This window comes from Mobula birostris, chromosome 3 (assembly GCF_030028105.1).
Source record: "Mobula birostris isolate sMobBir1 chromosome 3, sMobBir1.hap1, whole genome shotgun sequence".
NCBI classification, from domain to species: domain Eukaryota; kingdom Metazoa; phylum Chordata; class Chondrichthyes; order Myliobatiformes; family Myliobatidae; genus Mobula; species Mobula birostris.
The window spans coordinates 193,617,636-193,639,581 of record NC_092372.1 but is presented as its reverse complement, the minus strand read 5'-3'; the positions used below and the strand labels follow the sequence as shown (position 1 = coordinate 193,639,581).

At 38.5% G+C, this 21,946-nt stretch overlaps 1 protein-coding gene across 29 annotated transcripts in view; it reads right to left on the bottom strand.

Moving 5' to 3' along the window:
* The window catches only part of svila (supervillin a), a 279,438-nt gene that overhangs the window by 92,110 nt on the left and 165,382 nt on the right, over positions 1 to 21,946 (bottom strand). For 19 of the 29 annotated variants that reach the window (XM_072253924.1, XM_072253940.1, XM_072253926.1 and 16 more), the window contains 7 exons: positions 13,464 to 14,330; positions 12,902 to 13,072; positions 12,254 to 12,288; positions 11,532 to 11,593; positions 11,127 to 11,275; positions 6,201 to 6,260; positions 5,427 to 5,522 (listed from right to left, as the gene is read on the bottom strand). In XM_072253924.1, the coding sequence (XP_072110025.1) occupies positions 5,427 to 5,522; positions 6,201 to 6,260; positions 11,127 to 11,275; positions 11,532 to 11,593; positions 12,254 to 12,288; positions 12,902 to 13,072; positions 13,464 to 14,330 (1,440 nt within the window). The remainder of the gene's footprint in view (positions 1 to 5,426; positions 5,523 to 6,200; positions 6,261 to 11,126; positions 11,276 to 11,531; positions 11,594 to 12,253; positions 12,289 to 12,901; positions 13,073 to 13,463; positions 14,331 to 21,946) is intronic. The other 10 variants (XM_072253931.1, XM_072253946.1, XM_072253938.1 and 7 more) reach the window with 7 other exon arrangements.

Sequence of the window (21,946 nt, the reverse complement as noted above, 5' to 3'; positions counted from 1 at the left end):
AAGTGATGGAATAATAAAGTATTTCTAATAATTAGAGAATTTAGTATCTGCATGGCATAGCTTAAATGATGAAGACTAACCTTTAACTTTAGATAACAAGCACTTTACATGTAAAGGGTGGTTAAAATTATAACAAGTGATGGTGGTGCAGCTAGAGGCAGAGTTGATATACAGTATGTTTATTTACCAAACGTAGCAAGAGAAATGGATGAAGTCAAGTCACAGATCACCACGGTCTCACTGAATAGTGAGATTGACTCTACAGGAAATTCAGCACCTTAAATTGTATGAGGCCACAGGACACTGGAGCAGAATTAGGCTACTTGGCCCATTGAGTCTGCTCAGCCATCCCATCCTGGCCGATTTGATTATCCCCCTCAATCCCATTCTGCTGCCTTCTCCCCGTAACGTTTGATGTCCTGACAAATCAAGAACTGATCAATCTCTGCTTTAAATGCACTTAATTACTTGCCCTCCACAGCTGTCCGTGGCAATGAATTCACAGATTCATTGCCATGGACTCTGGCTGAAGAAATTCTTCCTCATCTGTGTACTAAATGGACATCCCTCTACTCTGAGGCTGAGTCTTCTGGTCCTAAACTCACTCACCATAGAAAACATCCTCTCCAAGTCCACTCTGTCTAGTCTTTTCAATATTTGATTGGTTTCAATGAGATTCCCTCATCATTCTTCTGAGCTCCTGCGAGTACAGGTGCAGAGCCATCACACACGCCGCATATTGTACATTAACCCTTTCATTTCCCGAATCATTCTCGTTAACCTCCTCTGAACCCACTCCAATGCCAGCAGATCTTTGAGCCTAAAACTATTCACAATACTCCAAGTGCAGTCTGACCAATACTTTATAAAGCCTCAGCATTTCCACTAGCATGACAAGAAGGGGTCCAAACACCAACCCCGTGGAACACCACTAGTCACCGGCAGCCAACCAGAAAAGGCACCATTTATTCCCACTCTTTGCCTCCTGCTAGTCAGCCAATCCTCTATCCAAGCTAATATCTTTCCTATAATACCATGGACTCTTATCTTGTTAAGCAGCATCATGTGTGGCACCTTGTCAAAGGCCTTCTGAAAATCCAAGTAAACAACTAGCTCTCTTTTGTCTATCCTGCCTGTTATTTTTCCTGAAAGATTTCCAACAGATTTGTCAGGCAAGATTTCCCCTTAAGAAAACCATGCTGACCAAAACTTCATTCTTAATAATGAACTCCAACATCTTCGAAAACACTGAAGTCTGGCTAATTGGCCTACAATTTCCTTTCTTCTGCCTCCCCCCAACCCCTTCTTAAAATAGCTAAATACACTGTGTGCCCTTAACACTTCTGCACAGTATGGTCTATCTAAAAAAAAAACTTTGGTATCCTTTTTGATATTATTGGCCAGCTTACCTTCACATGTCATCTTTTCTCTCCTTATGATATTTTTGTAGTTGCCTTCTTTTAGTTTTTAAAAAGCTTCCCAATCCTCTAACTTCCCACTAATTTTTGCTCTATTTTATGCCCTCTCTTTTGCTTTTATGCTGTCTTTGACTCCCCTTTTCCACCACGTTGCCTCATCCTCCCTTCAGAATACTTCTTCATCTTTGGGATATGTTCTTATGTCGTTTTGAGCTTACAACAGACATTGAGCAGGGGAAGATTTGAATAGTTCTTCCATCAGTGTGTCAAGCAGGCTAATGACAGTGAAATAGTCTGGGACCCTCCATGTACTGACAATCATTGATACCATGTCAGGTAAAATAATTTGTCATACAATTTCAGGGTAATCTTAAAAATGTGCAGTAGAAGATCAGAAACATTATCGATTATAACGATTAAGTTACAATTACTGATGATCTTTAAGTTCGGGTACTCCTGTTTAGAAGAATGTTAACCATTCCCTTTCAATACCACAGTAAGAGCATCATTGTTAAGGCCCGAGCATAACATGCAATGTAGATGGAATCTCAAAGGCTGTAGCTATAAAAAGAAATTGCACACAGACGGCCAAAGATTAAAAATTTAAGAATACATTGGAACTGTATTTAACTTTCCATCTCAAAAAGTTATTGATTGACATATGTGCATGATACTTTTCAGTTCATAAGAGCTGGAGCAATTTATTAATCATGAAATAATCATGCTCAAGTAAAAATGCAATCTTAACTAATTGAGCAAGGCAAATTAAATATTTCAAGGAAACTCAAGCCAAGACACTAGGATCTGTACATTATCTGGATAACAGGAATGAAGTATTTCTGTTTAAATTCATTAACTGTTCATTGACATTCAAGTGTACAAGTTATTCAAGAGCTTAGAACCAATTTAATTGCAAGTCTAAAAGTACATTTTGAATTTATCACAAGATTAATAAATTATCAAACTTAGTCGGATTGATAACTTAATACCAGGGCAAAATTTTGTTTGATCTATTCAGTATCTGAAATTCAACAAATGCAATTTATTTTTGAGACCAATCATATACGTAGCTTGTAATATACTGTATATTGATAAATGGTGGTGTTATTTACTTTATCAATAACTTATTTATAGTTTACTTTATGATTTACATTTAATATTTTACATCCAACCAAGATTCCTTGTCAAAACAGGTTATAAGTACTGAATTTCAAGCCCCCCTAAATGAATCACTATTAGATATATCCCAATAAACTGCTGCATTGTCACAATATTAACAAATTGCTTGAGTTCTATTATTTGATCATGTCTTGAAGCTTTTGAAAAGTTCTCAGTCAATGGGATGTGATGCTCCACCTGGGCCAGGAGATGAACTAAAATTCAGCTTAGTAGAATGAATAGGTATCAGGTCAACTGGGAAGAGGGGGAGAAAAAAAAAACACTGTGTATGGGGTGCTCTGGCAATACACAAGTTTTTTTTAAACAAGACGCTCTTGGTGTATTCCAAAAAGCCACAATTTTATTTTGAAAGATTCAAAAAACAGAAGCAGGCCTATATTACTTAAATGAAGAGGCTCACTAACTGGCTGGGAAAGCTAATGAAACAAATGTTCTTTTTTTATTGGAAGTTATTATTTAATATAAACTGGAGAGCACGTCTCCATGAAACGCTGGTGTAGGAAAGCAGCATCCATCTTCTTTTCTCACTGCTGCCATCAGGTAGAAGGTACAAGAGCCTCAGGACTTGCACCACCAGGTTCAAGAAAAGTTACTACCTCTCAGCCACCAGGCTCTTGGACAACAGGCTCTACACTCATCTACTGAGATGATCCCACAACCAGTGATCTCACTTTAACAACACTTTCATATCCTCGTTATTTATTTCTATGTTCATTTACACAGTTATCTTCTATTCTCTACTTGATCTTTCATTGATCATGTTATAGTTACTATTCTCTAGATTTGCTACACATGCCCACAGAAAAAGAATCTTAGACTTGTACATGGTGACATATATGTACTCTGATAATAAATTTTACTTTGAACTTTGAGATATAGTTAGTGATTTTATCCTTAGTTTTGAACACATCCCAATCAACTTGCAAGAGCTCTTTTTACTTTTATGTCAAACCAGATGAATTATTATGAAGAAATTATTTTCCTAAGTTCAATAACACCACATGAACATACAAATTTTGAAAGGTTAACAATTAACTAATGATGTAGGGTAGCTCAATTTAATCAGCATTAAACCTGCCTGTAACCGGTTTTGAAAAGAACTTGCATTTATGTAGCACCTAATTTTATTTATTTTATTTAGAGATACAGTGCGGAACAGGCCTTACCCGCCCAACGATCTGTGCTGCTCAGAAACCACCTATTTAATATGAACCTAATCCCAGGACAATTTACAATGACCAAATCAACCTCGTAACCCGTACATAATAAAGTATTGCAAGGTGCTTCACTGGGTCTTTTATAGATTAAATGTGACTTTAAGCAGACAAGGACGCTACAAAATTAGAACAGGTGACCAAAATTTGATCAATAATGGGTTTTAAAGAGCATTTCAAAATCGTGATCTTTCATTCTAATTCTTTGGGCCTAGCAAGTTGCATAAAATTAGCTTCTATGCAAAGGGCACATTCTGTAGAGTGGGGCTTCACACAACTTTGCCATGGAAAAATGGAAATGTAAACTTCATTCATGGTGGTTTATCTTATGATTCGGAGTCAGGGGGAGGATAGTTGTAAACAAGTGTATAAAATCTACACAATGTCGAGCTACTTCTGGCTGGGCCACTTTGTCCCCCATTTCTCCTGGAATTGACAGTTCTAAGAAGAACAGTAAATCCTCATGCACAAGTTAAAATAATCAGCTGCTGATAAAGCTAATTTTAATTAGGAAGCATCAAACTCTTGAGGTCACTATCCCTCGTGCAGTCACATGTAGTTTCCACCAGAGGGTGCCAGATAACAATCAGGATCTTGTTGGCTCCACGTCCTAATTTCAGACCGGCACTCTGGTGTGATTCTGCTCCTCCTTCCTTGTGTTACTCCTCTCACCTTCTAACTCGGGGCACTGAGCCAAAGAGAGTGGGGGCCAACTGCTGTCCTGGCTGCAAGAACTTAACACAATACAGTCCAGGAGCTGTAACTGGCAACTGCTCTTTGTTGACCCACATCTATTTGGTAGTGGAATAACTGATAAATAATTATGGTTGATTTCCAAATTTAATTGATGCTTGTTGTATGTTTTATCGCAAAATACTGGTGGTTACGACTTATTAAGTTGGGAAATGAATTTTATCAATTGTAAACCGAACCTGATGAACTACCAGAAATTTACACCTAGATGAACAACTTTGAATATCAGTGTTCTGTGACCTTAAAGGACAATGGTGTGTGCCAGTGGCTCTCATCGTTTCAATGAGTTTGGTTCTCAGTAAGGGCGTGCAGTTGGCAGTTAGTTCATCTCTGCTGCAACAGGAGAAGAAAGCATTTAGGGGAGTCTGAAATTCAACTCAGAAGTAGCACTGCAACAACCTAGAACAAGGCTGAGAGATGTTTAGAGATAGACAAGCAATACCGATAACCATGCCATTTTGGAGGGCGGGGGCAAAGAGGAAAAAAAAGGAAAAATCACAATGCTCTCATTCTGAGATTTAGAGTTGTCAGCCTACCACATAAAACCCTTATTAATTTCAGGATATACAAGCCATAAAATTAATCAGGATTATCTACATGCACATATCTAAAATGTTAAAGAACTTTAGTTTTTTTTTCCATACTATGACATTTTTAGTTCATTCAAGCTTGGTTAAAACAAATTTGATTAGAAGTTTTTAAAGCTGTTGATATCATAAATTAACAAACAAATATTGTTAGGATGAAAAGGTACAGACATATTTTGGTAAGAATGCGACATAATGCTTATGGAACAAGACAATCAACAATATTTTAACTGGAACTGCTATCCATTTAACTGGACATGCAAATTGCGAAGTACCTGATTGGCTGTGAATTGGAGTTTACTACAGTGGGGCTAGTGGTTCTCGCCATGACTGTGTGGACAGTCACCGTAGGAGAGACAGGGGTGGGTTTGCTAGAGACAGGGGAGAAAAATTAACAGCAAAGCATGTAGGAGAGAAGAGAACTCAGCAAAGAAGCAAATTTTTACAAAGTTTGTAACAAATAGAAAGACAAACGACAGCAGGAAAAAGTTAGCTACCTCGCTCACTTTGGGCTCTGTACTCTAAATATTATGATAATTAAACCAGAAAATAAAATGAAAATCAAAAAATTAGTGCAGCACAGGATACCACCATTTGGTCCATTAATAGAGATTTGATCGTCTCCTACAGAATTAACCCCAAATTTCACTGCTCTTGCTCCACAGCATTTATTCTCAAATGTCTACCAGTTCTTTTTGAAAACATCCACGGATTCAGTTTCTGTAAATACCAAATACTAACAATTATGATTAACATTTTTGCCTAAAACTTAAAATCAATGTTCTGGTCCCTGAACCACTCATCAATGGGAACGACTAATAAAAACGTTGGGCTGCACGATGGCGTAGCGGCCAGTGTAACGTGTTACAGCGCCAGCAATTGAAAGATTGTTGTTTAGTTCCTGCCGCTTTCTGTAAGGATTCTGTACAATCTCCCATGACCACATGGATTTCCTCGGGGTGGTCTGGTTTCCTCCCACATTCCAAGGCAGGTTAGGGTTAGTCATTTGTGGACATGCTATTTGGTACTAGAAGCATGGCAACACTTACGGGGGCGCCCCCAGGACGTCTTCGGGCTGTGTTGGTCGTTGACACAAATGAGAAATTTCACTGTATGTTTCGATGTACATGTGACAAATAAAGATGACCTTTAAAATCTTGCTATTTACTCTATTTAAACATCATGATCTTATACTCATTTATCAAATCTTCTCTTAACAACGCTTGCTCCAAGCAGAATAACCCCAGTTTCTTCAGTCTAACCTCATACATGAAATCCAACCCCTATCCCTAAAAACTTTCTAGTAAGTAATTTCTGCACTGTGCCCAGGACTTACAAGGTTTTCTGAAAAACGGCAGCTGCAATTGGATGTAACACACCAGTAATAGCTTACCCAGTGTTTTGTGAAGGGCCATTAAATGTGCTTACTTCTATTTATGACCTTTAGGATCCTAAGGGAGGGAGGGAACGTCAACTCAGACCATGAGAGGCCTGCGTCAGGCATTTTCATGCCTTACAAGGCACAGATTGGAAGTCTGTGTGGGACGCCACTCCTCGCACAGACTCGAGCAATGTGTGATTAAGTGTCTTGCTCAAGGACACAAACACGCTGCCACAGCTGAGGCTCGAACTAGCGACCTTCAGATCACTAGATGAACGCCTTAACCACTTGGCCACGTGCCCAGTTTAGGATCCTAAACTCTTTTGTAACTACTGCCTTAATAGGTCCTTCCCCTATCAAGAATTTAAGGGCAGAGTATATTGATGATTATAGTGTTTCTGCTTCCAGCACTTGTACAGAACTTAACAATTTTATTATTTTTGCTACCAATTTCTATCCTGCTCTCACTTCCACATGGTCCAAGGCTGACACTTCTATTCATTGACCCTGCTATCTCCACTTCAGGAGATATTTGGGCCAACACATGAGAAGCCCACTACAATTCCTTCCATGCTACTTTTGTACTATTTTATTCTAATAGTTTCTCCAGATCTATTGCATCAATGACAGTTTCTTTGTGTTTCTGGGATATTTTCCTTTCTCCTTAATCATGGTTTTTTCTCTGCCATAGCCGATATGGCTCTCAAATACAAAGCCCTTTACTTCCTGATTTCCTGCTCTTACTCTGAAGCATATATTTGCATATATCTGTCTATATATATATAGTCCATAGTCGACATTCAGGACTCTCTACGGAATCCAACAAACTCAGATCATTAGCCTTTCCCATTTGTTTTACAATTGGCTGGTTTTAATATACGGTCACTGCCCTGCAAAATCAATTCAGCTTTTACCCCACCCCTGACCCCCACCAATGTTATCTCATCAGCAGAGTATTTTCAGAGTATCTTCTGCTTTTTTTAGGTTAAGTATTTTAGTTTCACTTTAAGATGTCATGAACTGGTTAGTTCTGTATCTCACAGTACCACTATATCTTTTTTTTGCTTACCGTTCTCTACTGCCCTTATTCCTATTTCCATTGTGCATACCTCTTACAAATCAGTTATAGTAACAAGCATTCACTCTTCTCTTTCAGATGGCAACCAAAAGCGATTGTGTCACCTCTAGAATCTTGGCTTTCATCTTACCAAAGACATTCCCTTTGTTTGCTACAGCCCTCTTGACATACTGTTTTGTTCGCTTGTCTATTTGTTATGAGGTGTAATTGACCTGAGACTTCAACTCTTGTTTCTTTTCTTTACAGAATCTGCCTGAGCTGCTAAGTATTTGCATTATTTTTAGTTAATATTTATGCTAAGGTAGAGCTGTGGTATATCATTAGAATATCAGAATCAAAATCAGGTTTAATATCACTGACATATGTGGGGAAGTTTATTGTTTTGCGGCAGCAGTACAGTGAAAGACATTAAAAAACTATAAACTACTATAAGTAGTGCAAAAAGAGAGCAAAAATACTGAGGTGGTACTTGTGGGTTGGTCTCTAAGAATAGTTAGAGGGTGTTACTGAAATGGTGAGTTAAAATTAAGGGTGTCTTCAATGGAGCTGGCAAGGTTCAGAACACAAACAAGTTGAAGATTTTGAAAGATGAAATAATGTGTAAATAGTCACGGTCTGCTTCTACTGGGTCATGAGCTAAGCAATCACTACATGAGTGTGCAGGTCGGTCCACTCAGTAACCAGGTAACTACTAATCCAGACATTTACAACATCAGCCAAATGAGGCGCTTGAACAAAATAGCAAGAAGTCCAAGTTCACATACTGGGACGGGGGAATAGAATGATAGTGCTATTTCTTGCAAAGACAGCAAAGGATGAAAGACTGGAATAGAAAGATACCTTCATATTGTATTTGTTCTAAGCACAAACATTGTTCAAAATTAAGGGCCATGACCTGAAGCTTCAGCTGTCCATTTACCTCTACAGAAGCTGCTGGCCTGCACAGTTCCTCCAGCAGATTGTTTGTTGCTTCAGATTCCAGCATATTCTCCCTGAATATGACCTATTTCACAAGATATTCTAACTAATTTTCGCACAGGAATAGGAATGTAAGAATATAAAAAAACAGGAAGAGAGGAAGACTGTCTAGCCCGGTGAGTCTGCTCCATCATTCAGGATTATGGCTAGTCTGGCTTTTACTCAGCTCCACCTATCTGTCTTTTCCCTATAATTACAATGCTACTCAAAAGTCTATCTAACTTGTGTCTTGTACATTTAATGAGGCAGCCTCTACAGCTTCTCTGGGAAAAAGCAGTTTCTCCTCATTTCTGTCCTAACTATATTCTCCCTAATCTTGAGGCTAAGTCCCCTAGTTCTAGTCTCACTTACCAACAGAAACAACTTTCCTGCCTCTATCTTATCTATCCCTTTCATAATTTTATATATTCCTATGAGCTTCACTCGCATTCTTCTGAATTCCAGCAAGTCTAGTCCCAGGCAACTCAATCTCTCCACATAGGTTAACTCCCTCATCTCCAGAATCAACCTTGTGAACCTCCTCTGCACCGCCTCCATAGTCAGTATATCCTTCCTCAAGTAAGGAGGCCAGAAATGCAAGTAGCATTCCAGGTATGGCCTCACCAGCTCCTGTACAGTCGCAGCATAACCTCCCTCCTCTTAAATTTAATCTCTCTAGGAATAAAGGCCAATACTTAATTATTGCACCTGCAAACCACACTTTTGAGATTGGACCATAAGACATAGGAGCAGAATTAATCCATTTGGCCCATCAAGTCTGCTCCGCCATTTGATCACGGCTGATCCATTTCATCCTCAACCCCATTCTCCCGCCTTCTCCGATTCATGCACAAGCACTCAAAAAAAACCCTCTGCACAATAGCATGCTGTTGACTTTCAACATTTAAATAGTAATCTAATCTTCTATTTCCCTTCCAAAGTGGATGACCTTACATTTACCAATATTATACTCCACCTACCAGAGCCTTGCTCACTCACTTAACCTATCTATACCTCTCTGCAATTTGCTTTTACACTCAATTTAGTGTCATGAGCAAACTTAGATATGCTGCACTCGGTCCCCTACTCCAAATTGTTAATGTATACCGTTGGATACAAGCCAAATGTAGGCAGATGGGACTATCTTAGTTGGTACGAATGAGTTGGGCCCAAAGGCCTGTTTGCACACTCTGCAACTCCATGACACTGTATGGGAGGGCTTTAGATTTCTGCTACACTGGATAGTTTCTGCAGAAGGTGGAGCCTGTACAAACTGAACAGGCTACAGCACAATCAAAAAAAATCTAACATCCTTTAAAAGCTGTCGGGGCAAGCCCTAAACTAATTTGGCAGGAGCATGGGACACAAAGTTGATGCACAGTTGATAGAGGCTGAAGGATATCATCAACTATAGAAGAAAAACTCAATTCAGTGGGCAGAGCTACAGGAATAATCATTCATGTAGGAGGAATGCAAGGCTAAAATACATTTATTTTACTCCAAGGAGTCTAACTAGTAGCTTTGATTAGGACATGGCGATAAGATTTTCCTACTCTTGGTTGAAAGTGAATATTCCAATGCACATGAAGTGCGGGGCATAGGGGTAGAAGTTTAGATAGCAGCAAAGGAAGATTTTTCTCTCCTACTTAGGAGGCAGCTGTAAAGTCATAGAATGCTACAGCATAGAAACAGGCCCTTCAGCCCATCTAGTCCACGTCTCCACTCTAGCACTGTCTCACTCACACTATGGCCATTCCATTAAAATCTAACTTCTTTTCTTTGGCTCTTGCCAAACGCCTAATAATCCAACCTCTCCAAGGCAGCGGTGGCATGCAGAATGTACTCTGGAAAGCAATGAAAGCAAAGGTGGTGGAGAACTATTCCAACAGAAATACAGTGGTGCTTTTCACTTGGGGTAAGTGTAGATGGCCGTTTCCTACACTGCATGACTACAAGTCTATGAATGGGGGGGTAACAATACTGTAATGTGGACTTGGTCAGAGGAACATTGATTCTTAGTCTGTCTGTCAGCATCAAAATTCTTGCACCTCAATCAATCTTCTCAAGTCTGAATAATGAAAAGGTGTTAAACAGCAGCTTACAATAAAAGATCTTGGGTGGCAACATGCTCGCCCACAGACTTAAGATCTTATAATATGATAGCATTACTCCATTCCACCATTTAAATGTTCCATCGAAAGGCAAATGAGCACTAAAAATGAATGGCTAATATTTTAAAATATTTGTTTTCAAAGTTCCCACATGTACCAAAAAAATCCAACTCGACATACTGGCTGTAAATATATTTCAATAAAATTACTTTGAAAATTCACCTAACAATGGGGGAAGTCACTCATGGCCTTTTGATTTGTAATTACCTGGCATCCCTAATTATTATCATGACATGCCAATTTTATAAGCAGCAAGTTCTAACTACTGTTTCAGAGAAGAACAAAAAGCTGATTTCATTTAAACTGTATTTCAACCTTTAATCATCCACTGAGTGAAAAGGCTACCTGCATATTATCAAATTAGAAGTTTATATCAGGTTAAATGTACCTGGATGCAATGACTACTTCTTCAGTTGTGACAGGCTGCGTACGAGAACGATCTTGCATGCGACGCAATCGTCTTTCCACGGCTGAATTCCTGGACCGAGGCTTGGGAGCCAGAGAAGTTTCCATTGCTTTTGTTGCTCTTTCCATTTCCTGTCACCAAAAGTTATATTTCACATCAACAAGCTTTAAGATTCACCAGAGGGGCACTAAATTCAAACTATATTGTGAAGCAATGTTTAAAAACAAAATGAGTAGGCAGTTGGAGCTTTAATGGGAGTTATGGAATACAAAAATACTTTATAATTCACCACAAGTTAGACAAAACCAGATGTTACTGCAGTATCAAATGAGGTCAGAGAAGTTTCTTCTCAGTATTATACATTACCAATAAAAACAAATTACATACACGGAAAAGTGACCTCTTTGCAGACACACTCATCTTTGCTCGTTCATCTAGTTTTTCTTCATCTATTGCAAACAAAAGGTAAACTGTCTTAGTGGGTGGAGTGAAAAACACAAATTTTTAAAACTATTCAGTATAGAGAAGGAAAATGAATTACTCTCAAAATCTATTTGCACAGGCAAAGGCACGTAACAAAATGGATTTTTAAAATTATATTAAAATCATAATAAGCATACATATTATTTATCCAAATAAAGAGTTATCATTTTCAGCATTAAATTACCTACTGACACAATTAATCAATTTCTATTTAAATCCAGTCATTTCTAGACTTCAGTGCAATGCAGGGGTTCCCAACCATGGACCAATTCCATGAAGCAAGGGGTCTGTGGGCAGGAGGAGGGGATCCCTGGTGCAATGCTTACATTGCTATTACACTACGGATACAGAATTGTAGAAACTGGAGTGGAAACGTCTACTTCAAAAGCAACTGGTCAAAAATGTTTCAAATCCTCATAAAATTAATGACTTACCATAATTTCTAAGTTTATGGCAATTGGAAATAACCTGACAGTTTTATCTCGGAAACAAACACTTGGAGATACAAAATGCATAATTTAAAATCACTGTTCAACAGGCATTCTTTCTCTCCAGATACTCTGTACATGTCCAAATGAAAAGAGCCAATTAGCATGTTCCCGATAAGAACAAGAAACAATGCTTACCTTCAGTAGCTTCCATTTGTGCAATATGCCCTGGCCTACAAAAGAAAGGTTAACCAATTACTTTGATAAAAGTGGAGTCAAAATTCTGCTTTAATCAAGCTCAGATACATCAATGCAGATAGCATGTCAGAAAATTCTAAAATGCAGTCATCAGTTTGTATTTGAATAACTTATACTAAATACAAACTAGGATCGATTTCTATTACATAATTTGTACAGAAGATATTTATAAATTACATCTTTGCTGGGATATACAGTTAACTGAAAATTTCATATCACATCCAATTAGTTATCAACACATTCATCCATAAAAAGGCTCAGAATTTTCCACTCTTAAAAAGTAAATATACATTTGATAATTGATTGAATAATTTTAGTTTTGCAGTTTAGCAGATTTGGAAAATGGTCAAAAACTTAGTCCAGTCTTTGCAATGAAAGAATAGATCAAGTAGTGTACAGTTATACTTAATATCCCTGCACAATACTCTTGCTTCCTTGTCATTATATACACAAACAAAGATTAGCCTCATGGGACTGCACTGGAAGGTTAAATTGTCTCTGAGAAAAAACACATGAAGAGAAATAGCTGGTATCTGGAGATAAAATTCAAAAATATTCAGAAGAATTTATATGCACACACCAGCCTACCTAGCTGTCTCTTGCCGCTCTGTTGTGGTTATAGGCTGTGTTCTAAACCTCTCTGAGGTCTTCCTATTCTCACCAAAGGTAATGTAACGTCTTGGCCTACGATGGGCCTTCTCCATTTCAGCAGGGGTGGCCAAATCAAGGCCCGATGTCATTAAGTCAACATTAGCTGCACTTTAAGTATAGGAAGGAAAATGCATGGGAGACAAAGAGAGACGGAGCAAGCAAAAGAAAGTAACCAAGGGAAAAGGAAGAGAAAAAAAGGAAAATTATAAAAGAGCCCCACAGTGATATTCCCTCAAGTGATAACATCACACCTCATGCTTAAACCATGCATGGTAGTTCACAAACTCAGCAACTACACAGCATCATATCTTGCACAGGCCAGCAACAAGCAAAGTGCAATATTAACATTTTGGACGACAACTTTTTCGCAAAAACAAAATGGCCACAAGCTAAAGCTTAAGTGTGTCTTGCAAGTTCAATTTCTAAACTGGCATCAGTGCAAATACACAAGTGTAGAGCAAAAAAAATAAATAAAATCAGCATTCAAAGTACCACCTACAGGTCCTGACTTCTGCTGGCTTTGGCCGTCTCCAGAAAGGCACTTCGAAGTTTGGCAACCGACACCCTTGTGTCAACAATACCAGCATCTCCACTGGCACTGGCACTCTGAAGTCCTACGCTGTTTGGAACCTCTATATGTGGCTCTATCAAATGATGTTTCTCAATGGACAGCTTCCTGGATTGGGCTTTTCCTCCTTCAATATCTGTATGAGAATTCGCCACAGCCTTTTTCTGAATGTACAAGGATTTCTCACTTCTCTGATTAGCATCAATAGGTTTAATCCAGTCTATCGCAGATGGTGCCTGAAGACAAGATTCTGGTCCGTCAGATTTTTCTGGCACAATACTGATGGCTTTGTGAAAAATTGGCTTCTGAATGTTTGACTTTTCATCTTTTCTTCCCATATATGTGTGTGAATGTACAACTCTCGTGCCACTGACAGTATCTTCAAGAACCTTTTCATGCTTGCGAATCTGAGAAGGTAATACTGCTTTATAGCTTTTCAGTAAGTCCCTGGTGCCAGCAGACTCATCCATGTTTTGTTCAGAACTCTGAGCAGATCTTCCGAGTTCCGTGATATCTGCCTCGTCAGCTTTTGCTGAAAAGTTAATGCTGCTTGGTACAAGATTACCAACTTTGCTGGTTTTGTACTTTGTTGTCATTATGTTGGCACAGTCTACAGGGTTGGTTGGCGGAAGTAGCGCCTGGTGAGCTGCCATCGGCTTACTAACTGTTGGAGATTCCGACACAAGGGAGATATAATGTACGGGCGTTTGCTGAGTTCTTCCTTGAACGATGCCTTTCACTATTTCCGGGCTGCTTCGAATCCCTTCCTCTTTCAACATTCTTTCTCTAACTTTTACTCTTGAGAGAAAAGGAGGAAACCACTCATTTACAATAAAATGAACAGTCCTGCTATTTAATTATACTTGCCCCTTAATAACCGAGGGCTCCCGCACAGCTTAACGTAAATAGAAAAAAGGTCAAATTGAACCATTTCCTTTAGGAAAGAAAAAGAAGCGTATCAATTTATTTTATATGCTTGTTGATGCAACAGGGAGGTGTAGGAGCCACTATAAACAAAGATAACATCTGAATCCCACATTCCTGTGCTCCATGCAAATCCTGGTGAATGCATAGGTGATGGCAAACTTAGCGAAGGAATGTTTGTACACATCAGAAAAAGAATGGACACAAGACATAGTGGAAATCAGTATTCTTTGTTCCCTCTACAGGTATTTAAAAATAATACTTCATTGAAAGCTGCTGAATAGCCAAAAACACTTTTTAGTGTTAAAAAAAATGGGCTTTCTATATTCCCCTTTTCTGGGTATGGACCAAGCCAGTTCAATATTCAAAAGGGATTTTGGAGGGTAAAAATGAACAAATGTGCATTTTTAGAATGTCAATTTGCTGCAGTGCCAATTTTATTAAGGTATGTAAAGATATGTAGCAAACTATTAGCAATAGTGTCTTTCAACTACACCCCATCCCTAAATAAATACATGAAACTCTGCATACTTCATTTATGTTTTCTGATTTATAGGCTTGATCTTATCCATTTGGTACACATTTCATTCTCTAATAGTGTGTACTTTATTGTTCTTAGACAAATAAAAATACATTAGATAAAATATTCACATTTTCGCCCATAGCTTTAATAATTCAATGAAGCCATATCCATTGTAAATGGATTATTAGTTGGGTTATAAATGACCCAATTTATAATCCAAAAATCCTCCATCAGAGAATGTAACGTCAATTCTTAACATTATGTATTGCACAGAAATAAAACACAGCTGCTCTGTATTTTGTTTTACAGAGAGGGATTGTAACAGGAGTGGCAGGTTGTGAAAAAGAGGGGTGAAACTGATTTAACCTACAAACCAGTGAGATGGTTAATTTACTGCACTCTCATCTATCATGCACCTTTCTAGTAACAATTCTTCAATAACATGCAACACATCTACCAATACAACACAATATTCTTTCCAGTTTTGCCCAAGTTTTCATAAATCAATTTCAGAGTCTTTTATTTCTTTTTGAAGACTGGAAAGAACTATATTTAGATTTTAAAAAATCATACCCGACAGAAAAAAAGTTGAAAGAAAGAGAATCCAAATGTGAAATATGACAAGCAATCTTCCTTCAAAATTGAAGATTGCTCTCCAAGGCAAAATTCACTTTAAATTTTGCTCTTTCAAACTCTGAGGCTGTGTTTATCATTTCATAATTGATAACTGTTCCATACATTTGCTACTCTGATCCTATCTGCTGTTTCCTGTGAAAACAAATTGTTGATCCTATTACCTTGGCTACTCTAATCACTCGACCTTCAAATTTCTGCTTTCCAATTAAGTAACATGGTGCTCATGTGAAAGTCAAGGCTTTTAAACACATCACTTTAAGCAATCCATAACAGAAATAAATAGAGGACGTGTCACATTTGTGATGTGGAATACAGGTAATTAATGTTGACTTACTTCCCAGGTGCGAGATAAAACAGAGTCTCCACACCTGAAGCAAGGCTATTTTTTCCCCCACAAATCCTTTCATGATAAACATTACGATCAAGCAGCCATAGTGACCAGGTATTTTAGCAAGGTGATGTTAATCATAAATATTTAGATAATTGAATAGAACTTTAATTATATCTCAAATCTCCTCAACATTAAGGAGAAAGTATAATTATTTGAATACTGTATACATCCCTTGGTTACTTTTCCAAATTTTGATCAATTTTGGAACCAACCTGGGAAGCTTACACTGTGCAGAGACTGACATCAATCTAAACCCCATTCATTTTCCCCCTTTCCTTGCATCATACACATTCTACCTGGTTCTTGGGCATCAAGGCCATTCGTGAAAGGGCAAATTTAGCTTTAATTCAATTAAAGGGCTCTGCAAAAAGGTCAGGTGATCCAATTGTGGCTCCATGTACAACCTTCCACATTGATTTACCCTGGCGAAACTCCTGTGCAGAATGACAAACGAATGGCAAGGACTGAAGATTAACTGTTCAAAAAAAGACACCATTCAACAGGGCAATACTTGTTCTTGATTCATGGAAAACAAAATAGGAAAAGGGTGCTGATAATATATCATTTGGGGAAACTGCTTAATGCCCCTTATAATTGATCTTTCTCCCAGAATGCTCCACTCTACGCATTTATGAAATGCATGGTGGGGTTTAAACTAGAGTTGCAGGTGGATGGGAACCAGAGTGCCAGAACAGTTAGTGGAGAGGTAGTGGAGAGGTTGTGGAGGCAGATGGTGGTAAGACTGCAAAGTTAGGAATCAAAAGGTTGAGTGTGGTGCAACCAGTGTCCTGAGCTGTCCATATTTCAATGCAAGAAGTATTGTGGGAAAGGCAGATAATAATGCTGAAGATGAGGTCACTGATTTACAAATAGAGGCAATGTGTAGTGAGGAGAGGCTGCTGATAGGGCAAAATTACAGTCAACAGGATGAGTTTCAACATAAAAGGCAGACAAAAATCGAGAAGTGTGAATACAGGAGCGAAGGTGTTGTATCCAAATGCACACAGAATACAGAATAAGGTAAGTGAACTTGCAGCACAGTTGCAGAAGAGCAAGTATGATGTTGTAGGCATCACTGAATCATGGCTGAAAGATTAAAGCTGGGAGCTTAATGTCCAAAGATACACATTATGTGGAAAGGATGGGCAGGAAAGCAGAGGGGGTGGCGCTGCTCTGTTGGTAAAAAAAAAAGAAATCAAATCATTGGAAAGAGGTGACATAGGGTCAGAAGGTGTCGAATTATTGTGGATAGAGTGAAGGAACTGCACTGGTAAAAACAGTACTATGAACGTGGTCTACAAGTTACAACCGGAGATAGAAAATGCATGCTAATAGGGAGGCTTCAATATGCAGGTAGATTGGAAAAATCAAGTTGGTGCTGGATCCCGAAGAGGAATTTCTAAAATTCCCACAGAATCGATTTTTAGAGCAGCTCATTGTTTAGCCCACTAGAGGACCAGCTATTCTGGATTGGGTGTTGTGCAATTTCAATTGCAAAAGTACAAGCTTGCCAAATTTTACAACAGATGTTTGAAACTTCCGAGTTAAGCCAGGCAATGAACAAAGTGGGCAGGAGAAGGTATCCCACAGTCTCATGGTGTAGTATGTCATAAAATGAGGCCCTTCAGCCCAACTTTCCCATGCTGACCAATTTCTCACATTTGGCCCATAAACCTTTCTCATTCATGTACTTATCCAAATGCCTTTTAAATGTTGTTATTGCACCCGGCTGAGTTCCTTTTGCTAGCAGCTCATTTCATATACTCACCACCCCATGTGTGAAGATGTCCCGCGGGTCCCTTTTTAAATCTTTCCTCTTCCAGACTGGAAGGGGAAAACTGATTCTTCCACATCAGCTTTAACCATGACAAATAAATTAAGATAAAATTTGTGTGTGTTTTTACAGAAATGGAACAAAGTGATTCCTTTTCTGGTAAGGATCTAGTTATATTCAGTAAATGACATAATATAACCCATTAAAAGTTTGTCTGCTGAGTAAAGTGGTTTGCATGAAATGTAGGAAGACAGAACAGCTCATTCCATTATGATGTGAAATGAAAAGAATCAGATAATGAATGCCTCAAACCGAAAGCTTGCTCCATGCATTAACTTTCCCACAATCTTTATTAAGTGAATGGAAAGTGAAGCTATAAGAGCAAACAAGGCACCCCTGCAACACACACAAAATGCCGGAGGAGCTCAGCAGGCCAGGCAGCATCTACAGAAAAGAGTACAGTCAACATTTCTGCTGCACACACATAATAATGGTTCCAAACCACTCTACATCACAGGATACATAAAATAAAAAAATGTTTAGAACAAGTTACCCCTTGGTATTTTTGATCAAAATAGAAATGTATGGTTTTTAGTCTGGAAGCATTAATTTTTATTGAGCGCATTTTGTGTTGGGCAAATGAATACAACTTCTCAGCATTAAGTGGCACTGTGATGCAGATGCATGTCGTGTGATCAGAACCATAGAATACATAATGCACTCCTCCCTTCACCATTCCCCATTCCCCTCTATCACTTTATCTCCTTACCTGCCCATCACTTCCCATTGGTGCTCCTCCCCCTTTACTTTCTTCCATGGCCTTCTGTCCTCACCTATCAGATTCCCCCTTCTCCAGCCTTGTATCTCTTTCACCAATCAACTTCCCAGCTCTTTACTTCACCCCTCCCCCTCTTGATTTCACCTATCACCTTGTGTTTCTTCCTCCCCTCCCCCCACTTTCTAACTCTGACTCCTCATCTTTTTTTCTCCTGTCCTGATGAAGGGTCTCAGCCCAAAAAATCGACAGTTTACTCTTTTCCATAGATGTTGCCTGGCCTGCTGAGTTCCTCTAGCATTTTGTGTGTGTTGCTTGGATTTTCAGCATCTGCAGATTTTCTCTTGTTTGTGACAGAAACCCCTTTCAGCATAAACTGGAAAACTGCTTGCTAAGAAAATGTTGAATCTTCAAAATGAACTGATAAAAGCAGTAACAAATAGAAAAGAAAACAGAGTATTACTGAAATCCAAAAGAAACAGAAACTGCTACCAAATATAATTAAGGACAAGCAGTGATGAGAAATGTTTTGCAAGTATGTGGAAATGCAGACAAAAAATTGCAAATTAACAAAGAAAATATTTGGAAATATAATTTCAATTTTGTTTTTCTTCACTCTTGGAGTCCTGTTTAGAAATAAATAGATGATGAAACTATAACAAAAAAGATGGTAGGATTTAGAACCTTATTTAAAACACTGCACTGAAAAATGTATACAAGAGGGGAAACGGAACTAGAGGGCATTAAAAGAATAGTCAATGATATATCTAGTAATTTAGTAGAGGCTTTGCGATTCCACAAGCTAATCGCTAATCCTGTGCATTAAGCCCACTTTCCATCGAAATAGTGCAGATCCTATCAGAAGAAAGGAATGGAAGTAAACATTGCTGGGGTAAGATGGAAGAAAACTGGCTCAAGCAGAGCACAGACTTGTTGGGGAAAAATATTTCTGTGCTCTTGATACAGATTTGTAATGATTCCTGGGGCAAACTAAACCTCTAAGTTACCACTACCTGAAAAAAAGACAATTTACAGAGAGACTTTAATGAAAATTTTTATAATTTGCCGGGAAGGACTATATACATTACAAATGGTTAAGGAATAGAAAGAAACTAAGTATAGAATGAAGCTGAATAATGCTTGGCTCTAAAGAAAAGCTTTTTTTAAAGCAGAATTTGGCATTAGGCTTGGTCCATACAAAACTACAGCATTAGGGATGACGTATCTTGTGCGTAATCAAATGTTTTGTCGAAAACATTCAGTGTAAGTAATTATGGATCTGTAATTTTAGCAATCCATAACCTGGTTTACGTAGTGGATTTGGCTTTTACATTGCTATCCCACTATTTCTATTTAAAATATTCACAATGATCTGTTTTGCTTTAGGTATTGCATTAGCTGTTTTTTGTGAGGAAAAAAAATCAAAGGCATTTCACGGTTAGAGGTTAGAGTTCTGAATACTTAGCTGGTGCTGTAACTTTTCTTTTTAGAGTATAATTCTAATTAGGATTTACAGATCTAGTAATTCCATTTGAGTGTGATACACTGCAACAACTAAAATGGCAACACTTTTCAATCATGATTTTTGGGTTTGCGTGGATGTTAAATAGTTAAAATATTGGGCAAGAGTAAAGTTACCACTATTTTCCAGCTATATCGCAACTTTTGGGTGTCCTGTACTAATCTCTGCACTCTTCTGGACTTGATTCATGCTACATAAACAGTCAGACAGCCAAACTGGGAATTTGTATGATACTGTCATTTCCTTTAACGACAGGGTGTCACCCAATCTTACATCATCCTGAAACGTTCATCGTGACAAAAATATTCTTTCATTAACACTTGGGGTTTGAGCATCAGGGGCATGGCCAATGTTCACCGCATCTCGTTTAAAGGTGACAGCGATCAGCACTCTCGAATTGCTGCTGAAATTCTGATGAAAGCATTCCCAGTGCCGTTGGGTTCTAGGATTTAGGACCATTGATGATGAGGATGTGATCATGTGAGGATGAGGATGTCTGCAGCAAGAATGCACAAATCAAGGCAAAGCTAAATTTGGTCATCTAGCGGTGAATCTTCCAAAGACGACAAGTTTGAAATAAACTTCTGAAATACGTGCAACACACACAAAAAAATGCTGGTGAACGCAGCAGGTCAGGCAGTATCTATAGGAAGAGGTACAGTCAACACTTCAGAAGGGTCCCATACCTCTTCCTATAGATGCTGCCTGACCTGCTGTGTTCACCAGCATTTTTTGTGTGTGTTGCTTGAATTTCCAGCATCTGCAGATTTCCTTGTGTCTGTGTTCTGAAATGCTTGTTTATTTAAAATGAAATCTTTTGCATGGACTCATGCCAGGTCAAGGTAACAAGTGTCGAATTCAGTATTTAACAGGCTTTTGCTAGTGTGATTATTTGAAGTACTTGTTAGTGTTTTAGACTGAACTCGAAAGAACTCCATCAAAGCATCAGTTAGAAAATAAGTAACAATTAGAGTGTGAGGGTTGACATTCAAGGCAACTGCTAACAGATTTGACCACTTGTAGACAGGAAGGGGTCAGCAACTGCAGCCATGGTTAATGTAAGACACAGACCAGCTTTCAGACGTCTGATTGGGATGCAGTTATTTGCAACACTGCTTTGCTAATTTTATCAAACATATTATTTGTGATGCTTCTATGTTATTTTGCTTGTGGCACTTGGACAGATTTTAAATAAACTGTTTTGAGTTCCAAGTTGTGCTTCTTTGAGGCTTACCCAACGTATCCCACTGGGCTGGATTCAGACCAAGCACGTGGAAAAAATTGCTGAGACAGCAATCCAGTTCCAAGTAAGGACAATATTTATTTTAGATGGAAACCTGTCAGTGATGGCATTCTCATGTGATTACTACCATTGTCCTTCCTGGTTTTTTGAGGTTGTGATTTTAAAAGGAATAACACCATCCAGGACCTGCTCTCTTCTGGCTGCATATTACCAGTGTGTAAAGATTGACAGAGCGGTTGGTTTACACTCATTCACCCAGACAGATTGCTAACAAATAGTTTAGAATGCTCCATGTACATTATTTAAGACTTTATGCACTCATAAACTAATCCAAAGATCAGGCAGGCGACTAATGATCTAATAGAATCAAAGTGGGGCTGAAGCATTTGACCTAACAATCCATGATGCTCCTTGTAATATTTATAATCTAAACGAAGAAAAAGCAAGCAGTTAGGGAATTCCACTGAGAATTTGAAAGGATTATGCTGACCTATACTTAGTTCTGTAGATCGAGAGTCAATCATAATAGCACACACAAAGAATACTATGCCAGAAGATTTCATGCCAATTCCCTGGAACAACCGCGGTATGCCTTTGATCCCTGGTTAACAGGAGGTGGTCGACGT